At 42.6% G+C, this 20,045-nt stretch overlaps 1 protein-coding gene across 3 annotated transcripts in view; it reads right to left on the bottom strand.

Annotated features, from left to right (window-relative positions):
* Positions 1–20,045, bottom strand: part of dscaml1 (Down syndrome cell adhesion molecule like 1) — a 73,789-nt gene that overhangs the window by 28,800 nt on the left and 24,944 nt on the right. For 2 of the 3 annotated variants that reach the window (XM_079556126.1, XM_079556127.1), the window contains exons 4-7: positions 2,787–2,933; positions 2,265–2,543; positions 1,225–1,500; positions 857–1,156 (exon numbers count right to left, since the gene is read on the bottom strand). In XM_079556126.1, coding sequence (XP_079412252.1) covers positions 857–1,156; positions 1,225–1,500; positions 2,265–2,543; positions 2,787–2,933 — 1,002 coding nt within the window. The remainder of the gene's footprint in view (positions 1–856; positions 1,157–1,224; positions 1,501–2,264; positions 2,544–2,786; positions 2,934–20,045) is intronic. The other variant, XR_013792864.1, reaches the window with a different exon arrangement.

Here is a 20,045-nt window from a genome sequence, read left to right as displayed (position 1 = left end):
CCAATATAGTCTATATAACACTGAATGTCCACAATACAAGGTAAGGATCAAGTTTCATAGAGTGTCAGTGAGCCTGCCCCTGTTTGTGTTAAATGCAAGGCCAAAGCTCTCTGGCGACGGCGTTCTTTCTCACTCCAACAATCATTGTGACATGTCTGCTCCGAGCGGACTCTCATGTCAAAGCTACACATTTCACCAAAGTGTGCAGAAAGGGCAGAGAGTGCGATGGATGGATGGAAGACATAAGCACCGAGCGGGAGAGTCGGTCCTGTCCATGGGTGTCACTCTTCATCCATGTCATCGCTGCTGACACTGACATCACCAGTCCTGTCACCAGGGCTCACCATCAGCCTCCAGACACACAATGGCACTCCTGCACACTGGACGTCCGCACACAGCTTCAATTCTCATCCCTCATTCAATTTGAGCCCCTTCTCTGGATGGATACTCGCTGACTTCGATCTAGATTTAAAGTTATACAATATCCTCAGCATTGAAACAAATAATGTGACACTACAGCCCAACATTAAGAGAAATCACACAGTAAATGTGAAACTATATCAAGATCTTTTCTAGAAACTTGATTATAAAAGACAAAAAGTTAAATCACAGCAGAGCAGAAGCACATCTCTTCACAAGATTGCTATGTGGAAAAACCAAGCCAACAAACAGTAAACCAAAACAGAAGTAGAGTAAGGACACTGTAAAATCCACTGATGAGAGAATAATATATAAAGAGTAAAATCAAACATAAAAGTATAGAAGTAAAGCAGGGTATGGGATAGGATTTGGGTGAGGGTAGGGATCAGGCTCTAACAAGCCTTTGTATGACTGATATTGAAAAGTAGACAGGCACCTCTTACGTTTATGCGCGCTTGGTACTCGGCACTACCAGCCGAGTTTCGTGCGGCGCACCGATACACTCCTCCATCGCGGATCTGCGGGTTGCTGACGTTGACGTGGCTCACAGTGCTGCCGTCAGAGAGGGTGTACTGGCTGGCCCGCACTCTCAGCATGTCCCGGGCCACCGGCTCATCATCCAGAGTCCAGGTAATAAGGGGCGGAGGGGCTCCTTTGGCAGTGCACATTAAGGAGAATGGTTCACCCGGGACAACCACCCGTTCACTGAAGGAGGCGACAATACGAGGGGTACCATCTGAAAGAGCAAAAGGACAGTTACATATTGCTCAGTTATGCCATTAGCATATGTATTCTGTCTCTCACCTTCCAGCAGTATAATGGAGAAGTCCTGGGCGGTTTGGCCCTTGCGAGTGGCAAAACACTGATACGCTCCTGAATGTCTTTTTTGAGCAGCAGAAATAAAGAGGGTCTCATTGTGAGCCCCCTGAATAGAAAAGTGCTGATCAGGCAGGACGGGTTCTGTATTTCTGTACCAGGAAACAGTGTAGTGGGGGGAACCCTGGACTGCACAGGAGAGGATCACTGTGCTGCTAATCCCTGTCTTCAGGTTCTTGGGAGACAAGGTGACCCGCAGTGGCTCTACAGACCAAAAAAAACAATGTCAAGAAAGTTGCAAAAAAATAGAAAAATGTCACATTTATTGATCAATAATTTAACATTTGGTATTTTTTAAGCCATGTAAAAACACATTAAATAAATTGCATAATAGTCTGCATGATATTTCTTGAGTGTATTGTGTTATTTGCTTTGGTATGAGCATGGAGGAAAACCCAGACAAGAAAGACAGAAAGGGTGGCAAATGTCAGTAAGCAATAAAGCAGCTGGTGTTAAGTGCTGGAGGCTGCTGTGTATGTGTTTCTATAGTGAGTGTGTGTGTCTGTCTGCTCTATGAATAAGAGCATGTTCTGTAATAAGTGCGAGCTTCACTTTCGCTGTCTGTCAGAGATGTTTGTGCATCCTGCTGTGTGCCACTGGACAGTCCCTCTCTTTCCTGTCAACTCCATCCTCTCCTCTGTAAAACATCTCTGTTATCATCTCAGACTGTTATGAATTATCCCTCGCGTCTGTCCCTGGTTTCTTTCATGCTCTCTGCAAACACAGTGACACGGCTGTATGACCATCGTTCAGCACTGTCACTGCAGCGGCACCTTGGAAAGATGTGAGGGCCGTCCTTGGTGATCAAGCTCATGTTCAACAGAGATGACAGTGAGTTTGTGTAAGGAAAGGCCACAGCGAGCACAGCTGAAGAAATGTCTCCATTCCTCCTGTCTGTGTTCTGACAACCTTTTCATACTGTCTATCTATCACAGACCCTCTCTCTGCTGCTGTCGGTAAGCACTCACCTATAATATTGAGACGACCCGTCACCTCTTTGGAGCCAAAACTGTTGGTGACCTCACAGATGTAGTTGCCACTATCTTCCAGCCTCAAGTCCGAAACAGTGAGGCCAGTGATGCGCCGGGTCCAGCGGGAATCCGCCGGTAATGGCCGTCCATCCTTAAGCCATCGGATGGTGGGGTTTGGATAACCGGATGCGATGCAGGGGAGCTCAACACTGTGCCCAATTTGCACCTCTCCAGCTTGGAAGCTGTCAAGCACGGTTGGGGTGGACTCCGTAGGGTCTGAAAGGGGCATACAGGACATTATAGTCATATTTGAGCCTAATTCTTAATACTATTCAACAACAGTATTTCATAATTACGCCAATGATTCTTAAACTAGGTACAGGCTTTGCAAAGTATGATTGTCTTCTTGATGGTAGTCTGAAAGATTTTGGTACATTTCTAGACTTGTTTTAGTCCCAGTTTAGTCCTTATGAGGTAATGTTCATTTCTCTACAGTCTCAACGTGGGCACATTACTTACCCATAACAGAGAGTCGGGCTCCATTGCTCTGGCGGGTCTCTCCACTGTACTTGTGCTTTGTTATGCAGCGGTAGGTGGACAGAGCATCTTCCTTTTGCACTTCTGAGATATACAGAGCGCCATATGAGGTCAGGAAGAAACGGTTACCTGAGAATAGACAGGAAGAGGAGGGGAAAGATGACGTTAGATACAATATTTGGTTAACAAAAGAGTCAGATTTGCTTTATGCATTGTTCCCAAGTATATTTGCATGTGTGCGTTAGGGCTGTCTCACTGCAACCATTTCTGAGATTTCAAAAGCACTGGTGCTGTGAGATTTATTATTATTCTTTGCTTTTACACTTATGTTCTATCTAAAACTTAGCCTTTTTGTTTAAAATGTATAGAGTACTGTATTCTCTGAGGCTACAGCCAATGCTGATAATAAAAAGGCTCTGTTGTATAGCTGTCCTTCGGTAAACAGTATATTTCGTGTGAAAACTGCTGTCAAGTGAAGCATAGTAGATGTGCACTCTCTTGAGTATAACAAGCACTATATCATCTTTGTACGGCCCACCTGAGGAATCTCACCGATTCAAGAGAGCAAAATGTGAAGACGAACATACAGTGGATCTTTAGAAAAGCCCAACTCTGCTCTTAGCTGTACACATGGAGGCTTTTAATGCACTTTCCTCCATCCATCCAGACACTTACACACAATGGAAGAAGACGGATGAGAAGAAAGAGTTACTGTAGTTAATAATTGATGTATCTGTGTGTGTTATGATAACAGCAGATTAGTGTCATTTTCCATTCACATCAGTGCCGCTGTGGCCGCCTCTGATTTATCCATGTGCCGGTAAAAAGCCTGTGCGTAGGGGCCGACACGAGCTAAATAGAGGGGTAAAGGACCGGGAGAGTGTATTTCTGTGTTTGATTGTTTCTGCTTCTCTGAATCTTTTTGTTATCTCTGACCCCAAAGGGTTATCAGGCACAGCGCACACTGAATTTGCTGTTTGGTTTGGTGAAGGCTATTGTAGCGTGTTGTTTGCTGTACATGATGTTTCAGTGACTTTCTACAGTGTTGACAAGACAGGGATGAAGGGAATACAGGTGCAATGAGGCGCGCATGGATACAGACGGCTCTGAGCAAAACGGTGTGCGATTGGGCAACAAACCTTCATATTTAGCTATCTCAATTTTCAAATGTTTTCATAATAAAAACAAAAGATAATGTAGCTTATTTTAATATGGTTTAAGGCAAGACAAAGGCAAGATATAGGGCTGTCACGATAATTACTATATCAACTTATCGTTCAGTAAAAAACAGATACAATTTTGGGCTCGATATTTATCGTCGTGACAGGCCTACAAGATAGACCTTTTAAATAAACCTCAGTCCTGTAGAAGAGATTCAGAATCTCAGTGGAACTTGCACATTGTTGTCCACACACCAACTTTGCCTATGTTTGGTCATGGCATGCAAAGGTCTCATTATGCAGAAATGCTAAGCAAATGACAATAAATAAACAAACTCCACAGCTCTTCTTCTTGAAGCTCAGGTATTTGAATTATTGACTGAATATGGCACAATAAAACAGCATACGTTACAATACATGACATAAAAAAACACTATTTTGCTTCATTGACAAAGCAATTCTGAGTCATTTAGTATTTGCAAATATATAAAGCAATATACAAATGAAAGGCCATAAAATATTGATGTGTATAATGGCCACCGCAAGACAAAGCACAGCTGCACTCGAATAAAATGCAGTTCACATTTACTTAATATTTGTGCGCCATATAAAAATAGAGGTGTGCATGTTAAAGTTCACGCGCAGATGTTGTTATGCAAGTCAGACTGTTGTGTTGAGTGCGAGGCGACGCAGGCTGTAATTTTCAAGCCTGCCCTTTGTTCCAACCTGGGTATTAAGCCTTACAGGATAATGTGCACTTGGTGAGTAGAACCCTGTATAACACAGTAGTACACCCTGTCACAACATGCCTGCAGAGAGAAAGACAGACTAGGGGGGGCACCGGGGGGTGAAGGCGTGTGGCGGAAATTCAGCGGAGAGTCAAGAATGGAGATGAAGAAATTGGCACTGCAGTTACTATGAACAGAACCATTTCCTTTTCTTATTTCTAAATTATAGATGTTGCTGGCATAATTCCCTACAGGTCACAAAAAAAATCAGTCTGGTAGTCGGATTGTGCCCATATGTTCCTTATTATGTCTCAAATAACTATCGAAATAACGGTGAAAATAACCACCAATCTATTGATGAACTCTTTGTGGGCATCAGTATACAGTATGCTTTATGAAATATCAAAGACACTCTTATCTTCTGACAGATCTGGCATTATTTTTAACTTGCCACATTTAGTATTACACTACACTATAACACATAATATACACTTTTCTGACAATGATTTCTGTTGTGACAGCCCTAAAACAACAGCAGAGTGGGTGCAGGCAAGCAGTGGTGGAGAAATGGCAGAGGAGGGGCGAGTGACCCTGCAGGGAGTGGGCCAGCAGATGGAAATTGATGGAGGGAAAGCTGGGCAGATAAAGAGGAGCGTGCCGTTGGGAGCTGCAGAGTGAGAGGGATGAGGGGCCTGCAGGCCTGAAAAGCACACATGGGCAAAAACAATCCTTCTACGTCCCTCCGTCTTGCTTTCCTTCCTCTGTCTTCCCCCCTTGCAAGCATCTCCTCGTGGGAGAGGAGATCAATTCTCGTCTAGTCTGCCTACGCCTCCAGGAGTTTGTTGTTGTTGAGCGTGTGTATATGTGCTCTACTGTCCGGTTTCTCCCTTACTGTGGGAGGCTGCAAAAATATTTCGAAGGTCTGCTCCACACCTTAGGGAGGCGCAAAATAGCCCTACTTCCTCCTGATTTCCTGACCTCTTCTTCCACTAGTTTTGCTTTTTTCTTAAGGAGCTGCATGACATCTCTTCTAGATGCCCAGCATCTCTCTTCCTACAGTCTCCCCTCTGCCCTCTACCTCTTTCTATCTGTCTTTTCACTGCCTTCTTCGCGGCACGGCTCTTCTGTGTCTTTCAGGGGGGTCTGTAAGTAATGGAATCAGTTCAGCTGATCTGCCTGAGGCACAGAGTCAAGCCAAGTGCAAAGCCACGCTGCTGTTGAATGTGTGCGTATGCCAGAAATCCCACAGACGGACACATACATGCAAATAACAAGCCCACGACTGGCAGAGGGGAAGAGACACAATGAAAAGCGGATTAGGGGCCCTGGAGCATCACTTGTCTCTCCCAAAGTTCCCCCAGAGAAAGGGCACCCCATGCTTCAAAGATAGGTGGAGCAGATATGGGGAGGGGAGAGGGGAGGGGTAAAGATGGAAATGAAGGCAAATGCAGGCAAAAGCACTGCATATATCTTCACATAGAAGCATGCACAAGCTCCAATTCTCTCACATTACCATCAAATCAAGATGGCAAGAAGAACATGATAAACAATCAGAAAAAGGATAATGCCGTCACAGGGCAAACACAGAAAGACAAAGGAAGCCTTTAAGAACATATGCATATTTTGGGAATCAAAACACACAAAAATAGATAAATCGTAGCGTGGAAGTTCAAAAGGAAACAATGTAAGCGAGGAGGTTTGTTCTCAGTGCTGCCATGCAAATGAAGGCGGCGCTGCAGCAATGCTAACTAACAGCAATTCACACTGTTGGACTCATCACTTATTAATGCTCTACGGCTCCCCCTCCCTTCGCTCTTGCTCATTTCCCTCTCTCTCTCTCTCCTCGCCACGTTCGCTCATTTTTGTTCGCTCTCTCGTTCGCTGTTGCTAGGGTCCGTGCACTCACGTGACAACAGCTGGGTAGGGGGCGCTGCGGCGGCATACGGCGACATGTGCGAGCAGGTGCGCGTTTCATGTGATTTTGGCGCGCATGCCCGAGTGTGTGCCTGCGTCAGAGTACCCTTCATTAGAGGTAAAACACATTCAGCCATTTAAATGAAGGCGACGGAGATGTGAGGAGGGGAGCAGGCTGGCGATGTAATTGATTAGCATAAGGCCGGGGATACATACCGTCTCTTAAACGCGCCCCGTCGGATGTGATCAAAAATACTTTACCGATCTTTTTTTTTTTTTACATTGTTTTCATGAAGAATGCAAATTTGACTTCGGTCGCAAAACAGCTTCTAAAATGCATGTGTGTACTATTCACACATTTTGCACCACATCACATTATGTCTCACGCTATACTGTCTCACAATCCTTCCTCCCACCGTCTCACAAACCACTATTGGTGAGCCGAGCCGAGCAGACAGTGGAGTACACCTACACTTCCCACTTCAAGTATTTGTGCACAATGTAGTATCAACTGGATTTCTGACGCTTGTGCACACGTTTTAACACAACCATTTCGAATCGATGTTGACATAAAGGGACTAATTGAGTATAGCAAATCTGGGAGCAAATGGATGAAGAACCAAAGACTATCAAGAAAGTCCACAAGGTGATTGGTGCCACTGAAAGAGAATACTTGATTAGCAGCACAATATACAGCAGGTTATACTGTTATGCTGTACTTGTGTTGATTACAATAGACACGGTGAATGGGTTTCCTGCGGTTCATTCAGTTTTCCCCATTAACTCCAGCAAAGATAATCCTGGCCAAACCTAGCTCAAGATCTAGTGAGGAGGGGTCCCTGGTGTTGGCACTGCACTGCAGCTGCCCACTGCCTCTAACAGTTTACCCCAGCGGCCTCGGAGGATGTGCACAAATGTATGTGTGGGGACAACACCTTAACCTTAACCTGATCCAATCCATTATGAACAGCAAAACTTCAATAAATACTTTCTGAATGGAATAAAAAACTATATATGTGTTTAGTTGAGTGAGAGATAAACAAATATTTGCACCAGAAAAAATAATTTAAGCACCACGGACAGCGACATCCTTTCGCCAGTGTTAAACTTGTGAGTACACAGGCTTTTCATGTAAAAGCTATGTAAAATTGAGACATTTAATCAACATTGCAACATGACAAATAAAAGGTGGAAAAAAAAAGGAACTGATCCTTCCCCGCTTCGATCTCACTTCTTCTCGAGGCCAACGTATTTAATTACCGTGGGCCCACAATGACTGTTTTTCAAGGCGTATGAAGGGAAATTCCATTAAAAGCTATTTGAAATAAACAGCTCACATCTATGTGGCCTTGATGCATTAAATATATATACACACTGCTACGTGCGCATAGAGGCACTTCATAAAACACGGCTGAGTCCATTCAAGCCCAACATGTAATTAACAGCATCACTCCACCTCCACACATGTATATCTGCACGTGTAAGGGTGCAAGGGGGGGGCAAGGGTGAAGGATAATAAAGATTGGATTGTAATAAAATGCCCTCATCCCCCCCCCCCCCCCCCCCCCCCATCTTGCCCTCTCTGTCTACCTGCCATATTAACACCCCCATTACAAGGCCAGAATGAATGAAAACGAACAGGGCTTGGGTGTGATTCCCCGAGTGTCAAATCAATACCACTCCCCGAACGCCCCCCCCCCCCCCCCCCCCCTTTCGCCGCCGCCCCGTGCTTTCTCTCCACCCTTCTCTCCGGCTATCATTCCCCTGTCCTCCTCTGTTGCCGCTGACGAATTGGCATGTGTTTGACAAAGGGAAATCTACACCTTAGCCACAATGGACTCCTCTCCCCGTCTGCGCGCCTCTCTCTCTTGTATGAATTGAATGACACTTGCTCCTATCTCCTCTCTATTCTCATTCAAAGTAGTCTATAATAGTTAAGTGCTAGCGAGAACAAGGCTGACAGGGAAAGAGTCACAAGGACGGGGTATTGCTGGCACTTCCTCTGACTCAATCGCAGACAAAGGCTCGGAAAAAAAAAAAGGACCGGTGAGAGGTGATGTCAAAATAACACGGGAAGGTTAATAATGATGACTTGGGTGAATTACAAAGGGTCTGCCTGTTTTCCTCTGAGTGAATAGCGGCATGAGGACTGCACAATATATCACCGCATTGTTGTTACCCCAATATTAGTTGACTCTATATCCATGTTGCAATAACACACACACATACACAAATATTGCAAGATTGCTTACAGCTTCCATCTGACAGAGATTTACACTTTATTTTAACTTACAGTCTAAAACAAAACCTTAAAGCAGTACTAAATAACTTGTTTACCTTAATAAATCCAATTCATAGTCCCTCTGGGGGTAATAAAAGTATTAATGGGATGATTGGGGGGTCTTTCATCTCCCCCTGTGTCTCTGACCAGAAAACCACAATTGCAACTTTGCCTGCTCTGACCCGGAGGCGCAATAAACACTAATGGAATCACAAAGAAGAAGCTAACAGGCTAATGGGCAAAGCTAACTGTGGGCTAGCATCACTTAAAGTGTACTTACAGCCACGTTTGAGTGAAAAAAAAAAGATCTCCATTGTGTAATTGGATGTACAATATCCCTCTGTCCCTTTGTCTTTTCTGTCAGAGTATTATTTACTCTCACGGACAATTAATGAGTAAAAAAACGCAACATGCTACGACATCTGCAGTGGCGCATATGGCCTCTAGGTCATGAGTTACTTAGTACTGCTTTAGGCCAATTTACAGATGCGTTTTGCTGGTATTTGGTAATAAACATCTTTATCAATATCTTACACTTTGTTGGTTAGTAAAAAAAAACTGGAATTTCAAACTAAAACAGCTGAAACAAAATGTCCAGTAGTTTCACTTCCTGATTTTCACACAATCTTCCGCCTCCTCTTACTCCCCTTTGTTCTCTCTAAACAGTAATGTGGCTGCAATGAAGCCACGGAAAATGTTTTTTACCTCGCGATTAAGCTTAGAACTTCAGGAAGAGCTGGTTGGGAACAGAAGGAGCTTTTTGGAAACTGAAATGCTCAGAAAAGCCACTGTAGAAGATTCAAAGATTACTCAAAGATGTGCCAGTGCCTCAAAACATGACACATAGCAAAAAGTTCTAAAAAGTCAATTTTGCGTAATACGCCCCTTTAAATCCCAAATTTTGCCCTAATTTTGCGTAGTGACTAAAATATTGGAATATTCAAGAACATAAAATAGCTAGATATTGTAACTGAAGAGGTAATACTTAATTACATTTAGGCTCACACAGATTCTTTTAAGAATACTCTGTATCCCATTATAGCCTTTTTTTTAACCTTTTGACAACACTGTTTGACCTTGTAGCTTCAATAATCTAGCACTGAAACTATGAAGTGCACTGAGGAATCACTGAAGGATGTGCTCATTCCAGTATTGATCCCATTCAGAACAAAGGACTTATTTTTAAATATAATCTCTAGGCCGGGGGTACTCAAACTTTTATACAAACATACGAAGACCTAATGGACAAAGGTTTGTTGTTGTTTGCAAAGGACATTGTACCACCAAAAATAATTGTGCTAGCAAAAAAAAAAACCCTGAAATCTCCAATTGATTGTGATTAACTGTGCAGCTCAAATGAAAAACGGTTAAACTTTCTGTAAGCTTCTTTGATAACAACTTACATTCGTGACAAAAAAAAGCAAACAATCAGATGTCACGTAATGAGTAGAGTATTTCTTTGTCTCTCATTTCTTTCTCCATGTGATGTGATATGTTTCCTTGGTTTCTCCATGACTCCTTGTGCTGCGCGTCTCTTCTTCTCTTTCTATATCTGTTGTAGAAGGTGACACCCCGAACACCCACACACTCCTCACCCTCTGAACAGCTCATGAGACGACAGAGAGACAGAGAAAGGGAAAAAAAACCTACAAAAAACAAACCAAATGAAATGGGGGGGGGAAAAAAGCACTCCAAACATCAACGCGAAGGAGGATAAATCTGATAATCTGTTGGTTTTCGTCATCAGCCGTCCCCCATCTCATCTCCCCTCTCTCTATTATGGCTACAACCACACACCAGAGCAACCTTAATTTGAATACCCATAAATATTCAAGCAGCAAGATGGAGGCAAGGATGAATATCTGGAATAAAAAATGAGGCAAAGTGGATTGGAAGGGGAAAAAAAGCCCATTTATCATTTTCACCGCTCTTTTAAGATTGTCTTTTTTTTTTGCATGGGGCATTATGTATCTTAACAAACCATAAATTGGCTGATGCTGAAATGATTGTGGCTCCATTTGGTCAGACTTGGCACCGATACAAATACACTGCTGGCTTGTCAACACAGGGTGCATTGTGTCGCTTTTTCCTTTAATTATTTAGCCTCATAGATAATACATTGATACATGCCTTCCAGACATGAGAAGGCCAACAATACATATCGAATGCATTACAAACACGCACTGTGGAGAGAGCACCTGGCAGCGGCTGCATTTCATGGCTGTTTGGTGTCATATATTATGGACAGAACAAGGTCAAACTAGGGAAAAGTAAAGATGATATCATGGTCTTTCGAGAGTATGTGGTTTTGAAACTCTTTCGGCATGTAAAGGTGTGATGGAGTAGCAGACAGCGCAAGTTAAAGCACATATAAAAATACCAATATGTGCTGCTCGGTAGCCTGGTGGTTCGGGCCACAGGCTGCGGCGCAGATGCCGGGCACTTTGTGGGCCTCAGCACGATGAGATCGCCCCGTTTTACAGTGAACTGTCCTGTTTTCTGAGCCTATGGACCCAAAACTGCAGTCATCACAACACATCATCTACTCCCTAGTCAGAAGCAAACCACACATAACCCTATGGCGGCCTTCACAATTACCTACAATTATCTACAATTATTATGACAAATAAGTTAATAGTTTAAATATTCAGGGCTGTTATGATTAATACTATATCGACTTATCGTTCGATAATAAAACAGATAAACAATACATTTTTGGATTTATAGTCTGTACATTTATTAGCATTTCCCCCTATTCTTCCTATGTAAAACTTTGATTTTTAACAGAAGCAAATTGAGTTTCATTATATCTTATGTTTATTGCAGCTTGTGTGGTATTTTAGGATATGATGATGCACTTTTAGGTTTACTGTCATTTTTATGCCTGAGTTGACAGTATCTAGTATCGTTAGAGTCAATAATATTGTTTTCTGCCTCAATATAGCGAACTTCAAATTTGTTATCGTGACAGGCCTAGTGATATTCAATAACTGCCACAACAATGTTACCACAAAATGTCTAAACCAATTCAACACAGTGCGCTCCTTTTAAGATCTAAACAATTTGCATCACAAAACATGCAAAATGTAACTGAATTAGGAAAATGAACTCCCTCATTTGAACCTTGTGTGTGTGAGCGTTTTTCACAGCATGTGTTTTGAGCGTCTTATGTACACAAAGCAGTGCAAGTGAGAAGCCACCACGGGCACATACAAGATAAGCTCTCACACAAATCAATAAAGTCTTGGCCCTCGTGAAGCCGTGTTGCGCTCAGCCGGAGCACTCCAGTGCCACGGCGTGTCAGCAGCTAGCACGGTGACACGCGGCGCATCGGAGGGAGTCAGGGGGTCACCGGGGAGCGCGGCCTGTGTGTGCGGATGACTGCACCTCTCGTGGCAGGCTGAGTGGGAGGGAGGGAGAACCGAGGGCCTACGCGCCGTCTCTCCGGCTTCCCCTCGTTTGCTTGTGCCACGGTGACGATGCGCCCTCTCCGCTGTTGCTGGGCATCTCGGCGACAGAGACCCAAAAGTGGATGAATAGGAGGAGCCAAACGGCGAAATGATGGGAAGCCAAGGAGATGCAGGGACAGATGTTGCAGATTGGAGTGGAGCAGTGGTGACATGCTAAAAGCGGGTCCCCCCCATACGTTCCGCACAGGCCTGAGGGGCCACGAGTGCCAGAGGTGCACACTCTGGGATGGCGGGAGTAGCGAAGGGGGGGCGCCTTCTCCAAAGCCCTGCCTAACTGTCTGTATGTCTCTTCTGCCTCACTGCCCACTACACTCTGTCCCACTTTAGCCCAATGTCACTGGCAGAGCAAGGGGGAGGGACGGCGAAACCCGGAAACCAAAGGAAGATGGGAGAAAAGAATAGGTTGTGTTCATAACATCCTAGGATTTCATGTTATATTTTCAGATGGGACAGAGTGGGTGATTCGCATCTTGCAGTTGCAATTCATGATTAATTTTAAAATGAAATATTCAGGTCATAGTGCATTTTTGGCAAATTTGGTGGCCTTAGCATTTGAGAGAAGAAATATGAACTGTTAAATGGGTCCAAGAGTCACATGCTTTTTGGAGAAACATTGTACATGCACATATACATTGCACATCAATGTCATCAATGTCTTTGCAATTTTCTAATTTGGACCTTTAAGATGCCAATGTGCAGCCCTAATGGTAGTTTTTCTTTCATGTGGATAAGCCCAGTAAATGCACAGATTTTAGCCTGTGACCAGCTCAAAAATCATCTGCCTTTACACGGGTAAAAAAGAAATTCTGCGATCGAATACTGGCCTGTCAAATACCATGTGAACTCAACCTATTCCTCTTGGTCGCAGTGACACGAACACATCACAGACAGCACATGTGGACGTCCACAAGCAAGCGACCGAGCACTCTTCTCCATTGCAGATACATGTATGTTCCAATGAGCCAGTGAACACAGAGAGCGCGCAGTGAGGCGTGTGCCGGGGCCCCGTCAGCTGATCCCCCTGTCCCCTGGCACTATGAAAGGGGATTCTTGGAGATAAGCATGCTTAACGGCACAACAGCGCAACAATCCAGCCACTGCGGCCAAACGGTTCAATAAACATCATGTTCCTTTCACATAGATGGGCTTTGATTCACTCACATCTACAGAGCAGCCATTTGATTCTAACAGAGAACTGGAGCACACAAAGCACATGCAGCATGTACCGAGGAGCTGCACAATATATCACCAAATGATTGTTCATAATTCAATATTAGATCACGTCATATCCACAATACATCACTGAAGTCTTCCTTCTGACACATTTTGTGTAATAACAGCCTAAACAATTAAAAATGTAGAAAGAATTCAGCTTAAGTATTGATTTTAATAATTTGGTTTAATTTAAGACTTGTTTTGGTCCTGCTTTAGTTTAAACTTTTTGTTTGATTGGATGGATTTGATGGGGGAAAAACATAAAAAACAAACTGCTTACAAATACATTCATAAAATGTCCCAATATTAAAGACAGAAGATCATAATTGTTTTTCTTGGGTAAACGGATCTTCGTTTCTCCTCCATTCGATCGGCCTCCTCCATTGAGAGTTTGGAGTCACCTTTACACTGGCTTTTAACACAATCTGGGCAAAATATTGCACTTTATTGTTCTTATCATCATTTCAAGCTACCATATATATATTATTTTACCTTGTGCTTGTGCAGCACATTGGGCATTGTTGACTGTATTTCTATGTAATTCTAACCTACTATGTAAATAAACCTTGATCTTGATTTACACAAAACAGAATTATATTTCATTAAAAGTATACTCTGTTCTGCCATGTAAACATTTATGTTGAAAAGAAAAAGTGAAAAAGTAGGATAGGGATTAATACAACAGACTATGATGTAATTTCTCACTGGGTTATTTCTGTGGCAAAACAACACTTGCGCAACCGCTTTTTTTTTTTTTTTTTTTTTACAGCTTTTCTCGTACCGTTCAACAAGAAGGTCAGCTGAGGACTTAAACACAGAGACAAGACTACAAAGGAAGTACTTCGAAAGTTACATTTTAAAAGTTAGATGATAAAGAATTTGGGCATGAATCCTGTCCATCAATGAAAAAGAGTTTGTTTGCACTTACAGATCACATTATATCATATTTGAAAACAAGAGATTTGTAATTGTTAGTATTAAATCACTCAACCTGCATGTCACCAGCTATAATGTCACTCACTATTGCAGTTATCTGACCATGTGGGGACTGTCATTTAGTCAAAAAACAAAAGAAAAGGACATGGACTTGTACATAAATACAATAGGAACACTGTTTTAACAATGGAGGACAGTGGCTCAGTTCATTAGAACATTTGTGAAGGATCTAAAGGTCGCTGGTTCACCAGCTTCACCTGATGCAAAATATCATTGTGTCGATTGGCAAGACACTTGACCCACCAAGCATGAATCAATGTGGTGTGTGGATGTTTGGTGGTGGTTGGAGGGGCAGCTGTGGCTAAGAAAAGTAGCACCTTACAATCAATAAGTATGAAGTGAATGAACGATGAGTCTAGTGCTTTGAGAAGCTTGTCAACTCAAGCTCGCAAAGTGAAATAAAAGACACGATTATAATTTTTAAAATACATATTATTATTATTAAAGTCTTGCCTTAGTATGTGTTTGTTTTACATAAGGCAAGGCAACTTTATTTATACACAAGGCAACTCAATGTGCCATAATGAAAAAAAAAAAACATCTACACTAGTTAAAATACACCAGTTAGTCCTGAAACTCTTTAATTATAAAACTGTAGAATTTGTCAAGTGTTCCTAAGTGAGTGAATGTATAGATTTTGGATTAAACGTGGCATTGTGGCAAAGCCTGAGTTCACATAGGAGCCACTTGGCAAGGTCATGCAGTTGTGCTTGTTTGTTTGACCGCCTCAGCTCCAGTGGGGTATATTTGGACGGGAAAACAGCACAGATACGGACCATTTTCAGTTCATGATGCCGCATGCAGAGTAAGGGCCCATGTTAGCGGGCTGCCAAGCTGTCTGTAGAGGAGAGGACTGCTCCCACTGCAACTGCTGCTGCTGCGGCTCGGTTTTAATGGGGCCGGCAACTGAAGCTGAACCTCAAATCATCATAATGAGAGAGAATGAGATATCCACATACGCAACAAGGAGGATAGGGAAAACAGAGGAAGGGTGAGGAGACAGGAATGATAAGCAGAAGGAAAAGGGGGCTAGGAAACGATGGAGAGATTCCTCTGCATCTCTGATTTGCTCGGGCAAGATTCATCAGAGCGACAAAGCGTAGGGAGGAAGCGATGGAAGGAGGCAGCAGTAGCCTGCGTACAGGCAAAACAGATACAGAGCACAAGCGTCTCTCTTTTCTATAAGCCATTCATTCTGATTAGGCTCACTGGCCTGTCCTTTTAGCTGTGTTCCTGTACCTCCCCCTGTTTTCTATTTGTTTATGTTAGGAGCCAGGGAATGCTATTTACAGGAGCAAAGCTATGCATTAAATATGTGTGATATGTTCGTGCATGATGAATACAAATAAGGTCAGGAATAGTGTTCAAATACTGGTGTGTTGTGCAACTTTTACCAGTAAGCTCAAGTGATATTTATGACGGGGACTAATGATTAATAGTGCTGCTTATATATTATTCTTCAGATGCACAGACTGCAAATATGCTAATTTTGAGAGTCAATGTCTTCAATGTAAAAAAAAATCCAAATAAGTAGCAAAGATACAAACATCTTATTACTGGAATAGTATTAAAAAACACAACAAAATCTTTTTTTTACATAGTCAGTTTATTTTCTTTTTCTTTTCTTTTTGCTTATATTTTTGCTTTAAACTTTTTGTTATTACTCATTGAACCTCTATTTGCTTTTTAACTGTTTGCACATTTCCTGTCTATTCTGCATACACTGGGTGTTTTTCTTGAGAGCCGAATGTAACAAGTGAATTTCTCCATTTTGAGATCAATAAAAATCTTATCTTAATAATAATAATAATAATACACAAAGCAGTTGATATAACAAAAAACATATAAATCAAACTTTGTGGATGAACAGGCAAAAGGAATCTGAGGAAGACTGTGGGACGCTGAGGATGGGAGGAGGGGACAGCGGAGAACTATGACAGAGTGATGACAGAGAATGAGAAAACGAGAGCAAGAGAGAGAGAGCTGTGTGTCAGGACTCTGTGTGTCTATGTCCCCAGGCGGAGGCAAACATTAGCTGCATTAAGTGAGCTGACAGGTCCCTCCCCATTACCAGTGCTGGTGGCCCAGGGAGAGAGAGATGGAAGATGGTCTTACCAACTGTGCAATTCAAAGACAAGAAGAGATTTCCGCTCTCTCCCACATATTGTTTTTTCATATAAACTGGCAAAGCAAAAATATTCTTAAACATGTACGAATTTGTACACCACGTTTGCCATAAAATAAAGAAATGAATGTAGGAAATGCCTGTTGGGATACTTATTTCTTTATATTAATAATGCTAATAATGTAAACAATAGACAAATCCTTTGACTGATCCTGACCAAAAACCTATCTCAAGATCTGGAGATGGGTCAACAGGCGCCGTGACCCCTTGTTCCTTAGAGGTCCCACAGCGGCATTCAAGGATGGGTGAAATGCAGAGGACACATTTCCACATGTGGACAATAAAGTAAACATTAATGAAACCGACTGAACCTGTCACAGAGCACTGGTTTAATGAACACGAGGCCTGCTCAAAATAACGCAAGATTATCATTATGGAAAATGGTCTCAATTTACAGTATATAGTACTTGCTTTACAGTACGAAACCCATTCACTCTCTCATTTATTCAATGTACACAGGCACTGGAGGCAAGGAGGGTGAAGTGTCTTGCCCAAGGACATAACGACAGTGTGCACCTTCAGGAATTCAGGAGTCACGAGGCTGGACAACTAACTGTCTGTGAGTTTGTTTGCTTACTGCTTATTTTAAAACACAACTTTTGGTTTGATTTATATCTTTTTAGACAAAATGTTATGAAAAAACAAACTGCAGACTTTTGTTTAAATGTATTCACAACAATAGCACTCACAATATTGAAATAACAATATGCCTTCCTCATATTGTGCAGCCCTCGTGCACACTTTAAATGAACTCCAGCTATAAATAAAATAATAAACAGTAATACCATCCAATAAAAATGTCCTTGATGTTCAAGTGAGCACTCCTCTGTCCAGAGTTGTCAGCATGACAAATATACACTAACATGCATTGACTTTACTGTGGATTCTTGCCTCCTCATCGCACACCAAAAGTATTCCCACGACGTGCTGAAAAACACACACCATACATCATAATAACTGACAGGCCTGTGCTGTCTCTCATAAAACTGGCTGTAAATACAGCATATGTTTCTATGGGGATCCATGTATCATAGACTCACTGCTTAAATATTGATTGTTGTCTTGTCTGGGGTTCAGGGTTAAAGACCAGCTGCAGTCTCCACCCTTCAATTATTCATTAGCACCAAGCACCAGGCCCACTACCTTCACACTAGCACACGTTTTCACAAATTAGTCCTTAAGGGTCCATTTCAATTTTACTGCACCACAACAGCCTTGTAGTACACACAGGACGAGGTAAAGGGGAGTGCAACAGCAGTCAGGAAACTACAGACAGAGCCAAGGAGGTACAATTAGATCAGCTTTTTCCAAAATATCCATCAACTTTTTACAAATATGCCCAAGTTTATTTGTCTGCTTCAAAGTTATAGATCAAAATTGTTAAAGGTATTATTGTTAAAGGTGTTATGCTAAAACGACTTGTTATAGCTTTTTACCATGTTAAAATGTGGTTCTCTCTTCAGAAACATTCCCGGAGCTGTGCTTTGACCCACTGGCACATCTTTGAGGAATGTTTAAATCTTCTCCAGTGGCATCGCAGCGACAGCTCCCAAAAAGCTCCTCCTGAGGTCCTACATGACCAGGAAATGCTTTCCTCACTTCCCCATCTCTTGCTAAGCTCAATCATCACGACGTTAAAAACACTCACATAGTTTCACTACAGCCGCGCTTTGATCCCTGGTTGGACGGGACCTTTCTGTGTGGAGTTTGCATGTTCTCTCCGTGGTTTCCTCCAGTTACTCCAGTTTCCTCTACCGTTAAAAACATGTACAATAGGCCAGAGTGAATGTAGTGTGTGAGTGAGTGGTTGGTGGTGGTCGGAGGGGCCGATGGCACAGACTGGTAGCCTCGTTTCCGTCAGTCTACGGAGTCTACGTCAGTCCAAGGGGCAGCTGTGGCCACAACGCTAGCCGCCACCGAGTATGGAGGGAATGAATAATGACTGCAGTGTAGCACTTTGAGAAACTTGGTAACACAGAATTGTAAAGCATAGTTTTCTAACCATCAAACTGTAAGACATTGTGCAATGTGTTGCCAAAGACCTGCAGAAAGCATAATACCCCTCTTAAAGAAATGTAATTACTGAAGAAATGATTGTATGTGGATCAGAAAAATCAGTAAGTGTGGGGGAGAAAAGACACATCTCACATTTGACTCCAATTAGGTGGATTTGTCGCACTCATTCACAGTCAGTGGTGGTTTACAATAAGTCAAAGGCCCTATCCCTGACTTTTGTTTTGTAGCAGAGGGATCAGATTTGCTTTGCCATTTGGTATATCGTAAAAAAAAAAAAAAAAAGATCTGTCAAAAACCATTGTGTGCTGTGTATCTAATTACAAAGCTTTTTAATCAACATTGAACAAGCTGGCTAGTTGTTTACATTACCTTGACTGTATTCTAAACTCATCCCTGTGAAGGATATGGGTGTTTTGTAATATAATTTTACTAACTAATACAGACAAACAAACAAACAAACACAAAACAGGCAAAGGGCCTTTAATTACCTTTCAAGTCATGGTCACCTAAACCTTTATGAAAGATCAAAAATCAGAAAAAGCATCATCCTACATCCTTTTGCCTGCAAGACCAGTGTTACCTCATATTACCCAGCCATACTCATGAGCTTGCTTTGATAGTTTCGCTCCCCAGCAGCACACAAACAAAAACATGAGCGTATACTTGTATAAGATAAGCGGTGCGAAGGTCAGGCTTAGACACTGTAAGACTATGCCAAGTAATGATGTAAAAATGAATGAAGACAGAGGGGAGGAAGATGAGAGCAACGGCTATAGAAACACGAGAGTGTCCTTAGACCTTATGTGTCAGAGGAATGAAGACGCCGAGCCGTGAAAGACACAGGCAGAGGCAGGAGAGGTTGTTGACCCCTGGCTATGGCGCTTGTCGACTTAGTGTAAGGGGAGGGCAAAGTGGGAAGTGGGGCAGAGGGCTGTTTGTTAGCAAAGATGTTTTTCCTCAAATGCAATGTCTCTGTAGTCGCCGCCTGCCTGTGTGCTTGTGTGTGTGCCTGTGTGTGTGTGTAATCTCCCCAGGCAAATCCCTCTTTAGCCAAAGCAGGGAAGAATAGACAAGAAAAGGAAAAGCCATCCTTATCCAAATCCAATTGCAGCTGGAAGGAAGAGTGAAGCGAGTGAGCGAGGATGGGGCAGAGAGGAGGAGAAGACATTGTAATTTGTCTGAGGGATTACGAGCAGCGCTGGCAGTACATGACGGCTGACTGTGAGAGCCGATGCCATGGCTCTAACCTGGTGCGTTAAGGCCATGTAACAGTATC

This window comes from Gobius niger, assembly GCF_951799975.1.
Source record: "Gobius niger genome assembly, chromosome: 1".
Taxonomy (NCBI): domain Eukaryota; kingdom Metazoa; phylum Chordata; class Actinopteri; order Gobiiformes; family Gobiidae; genus Gobius; species Gobius niger.
Note: the sequence above shows the minus strand (reverse complement) of the source record. Positions and strands in the feature narration are given on the sequence as shown.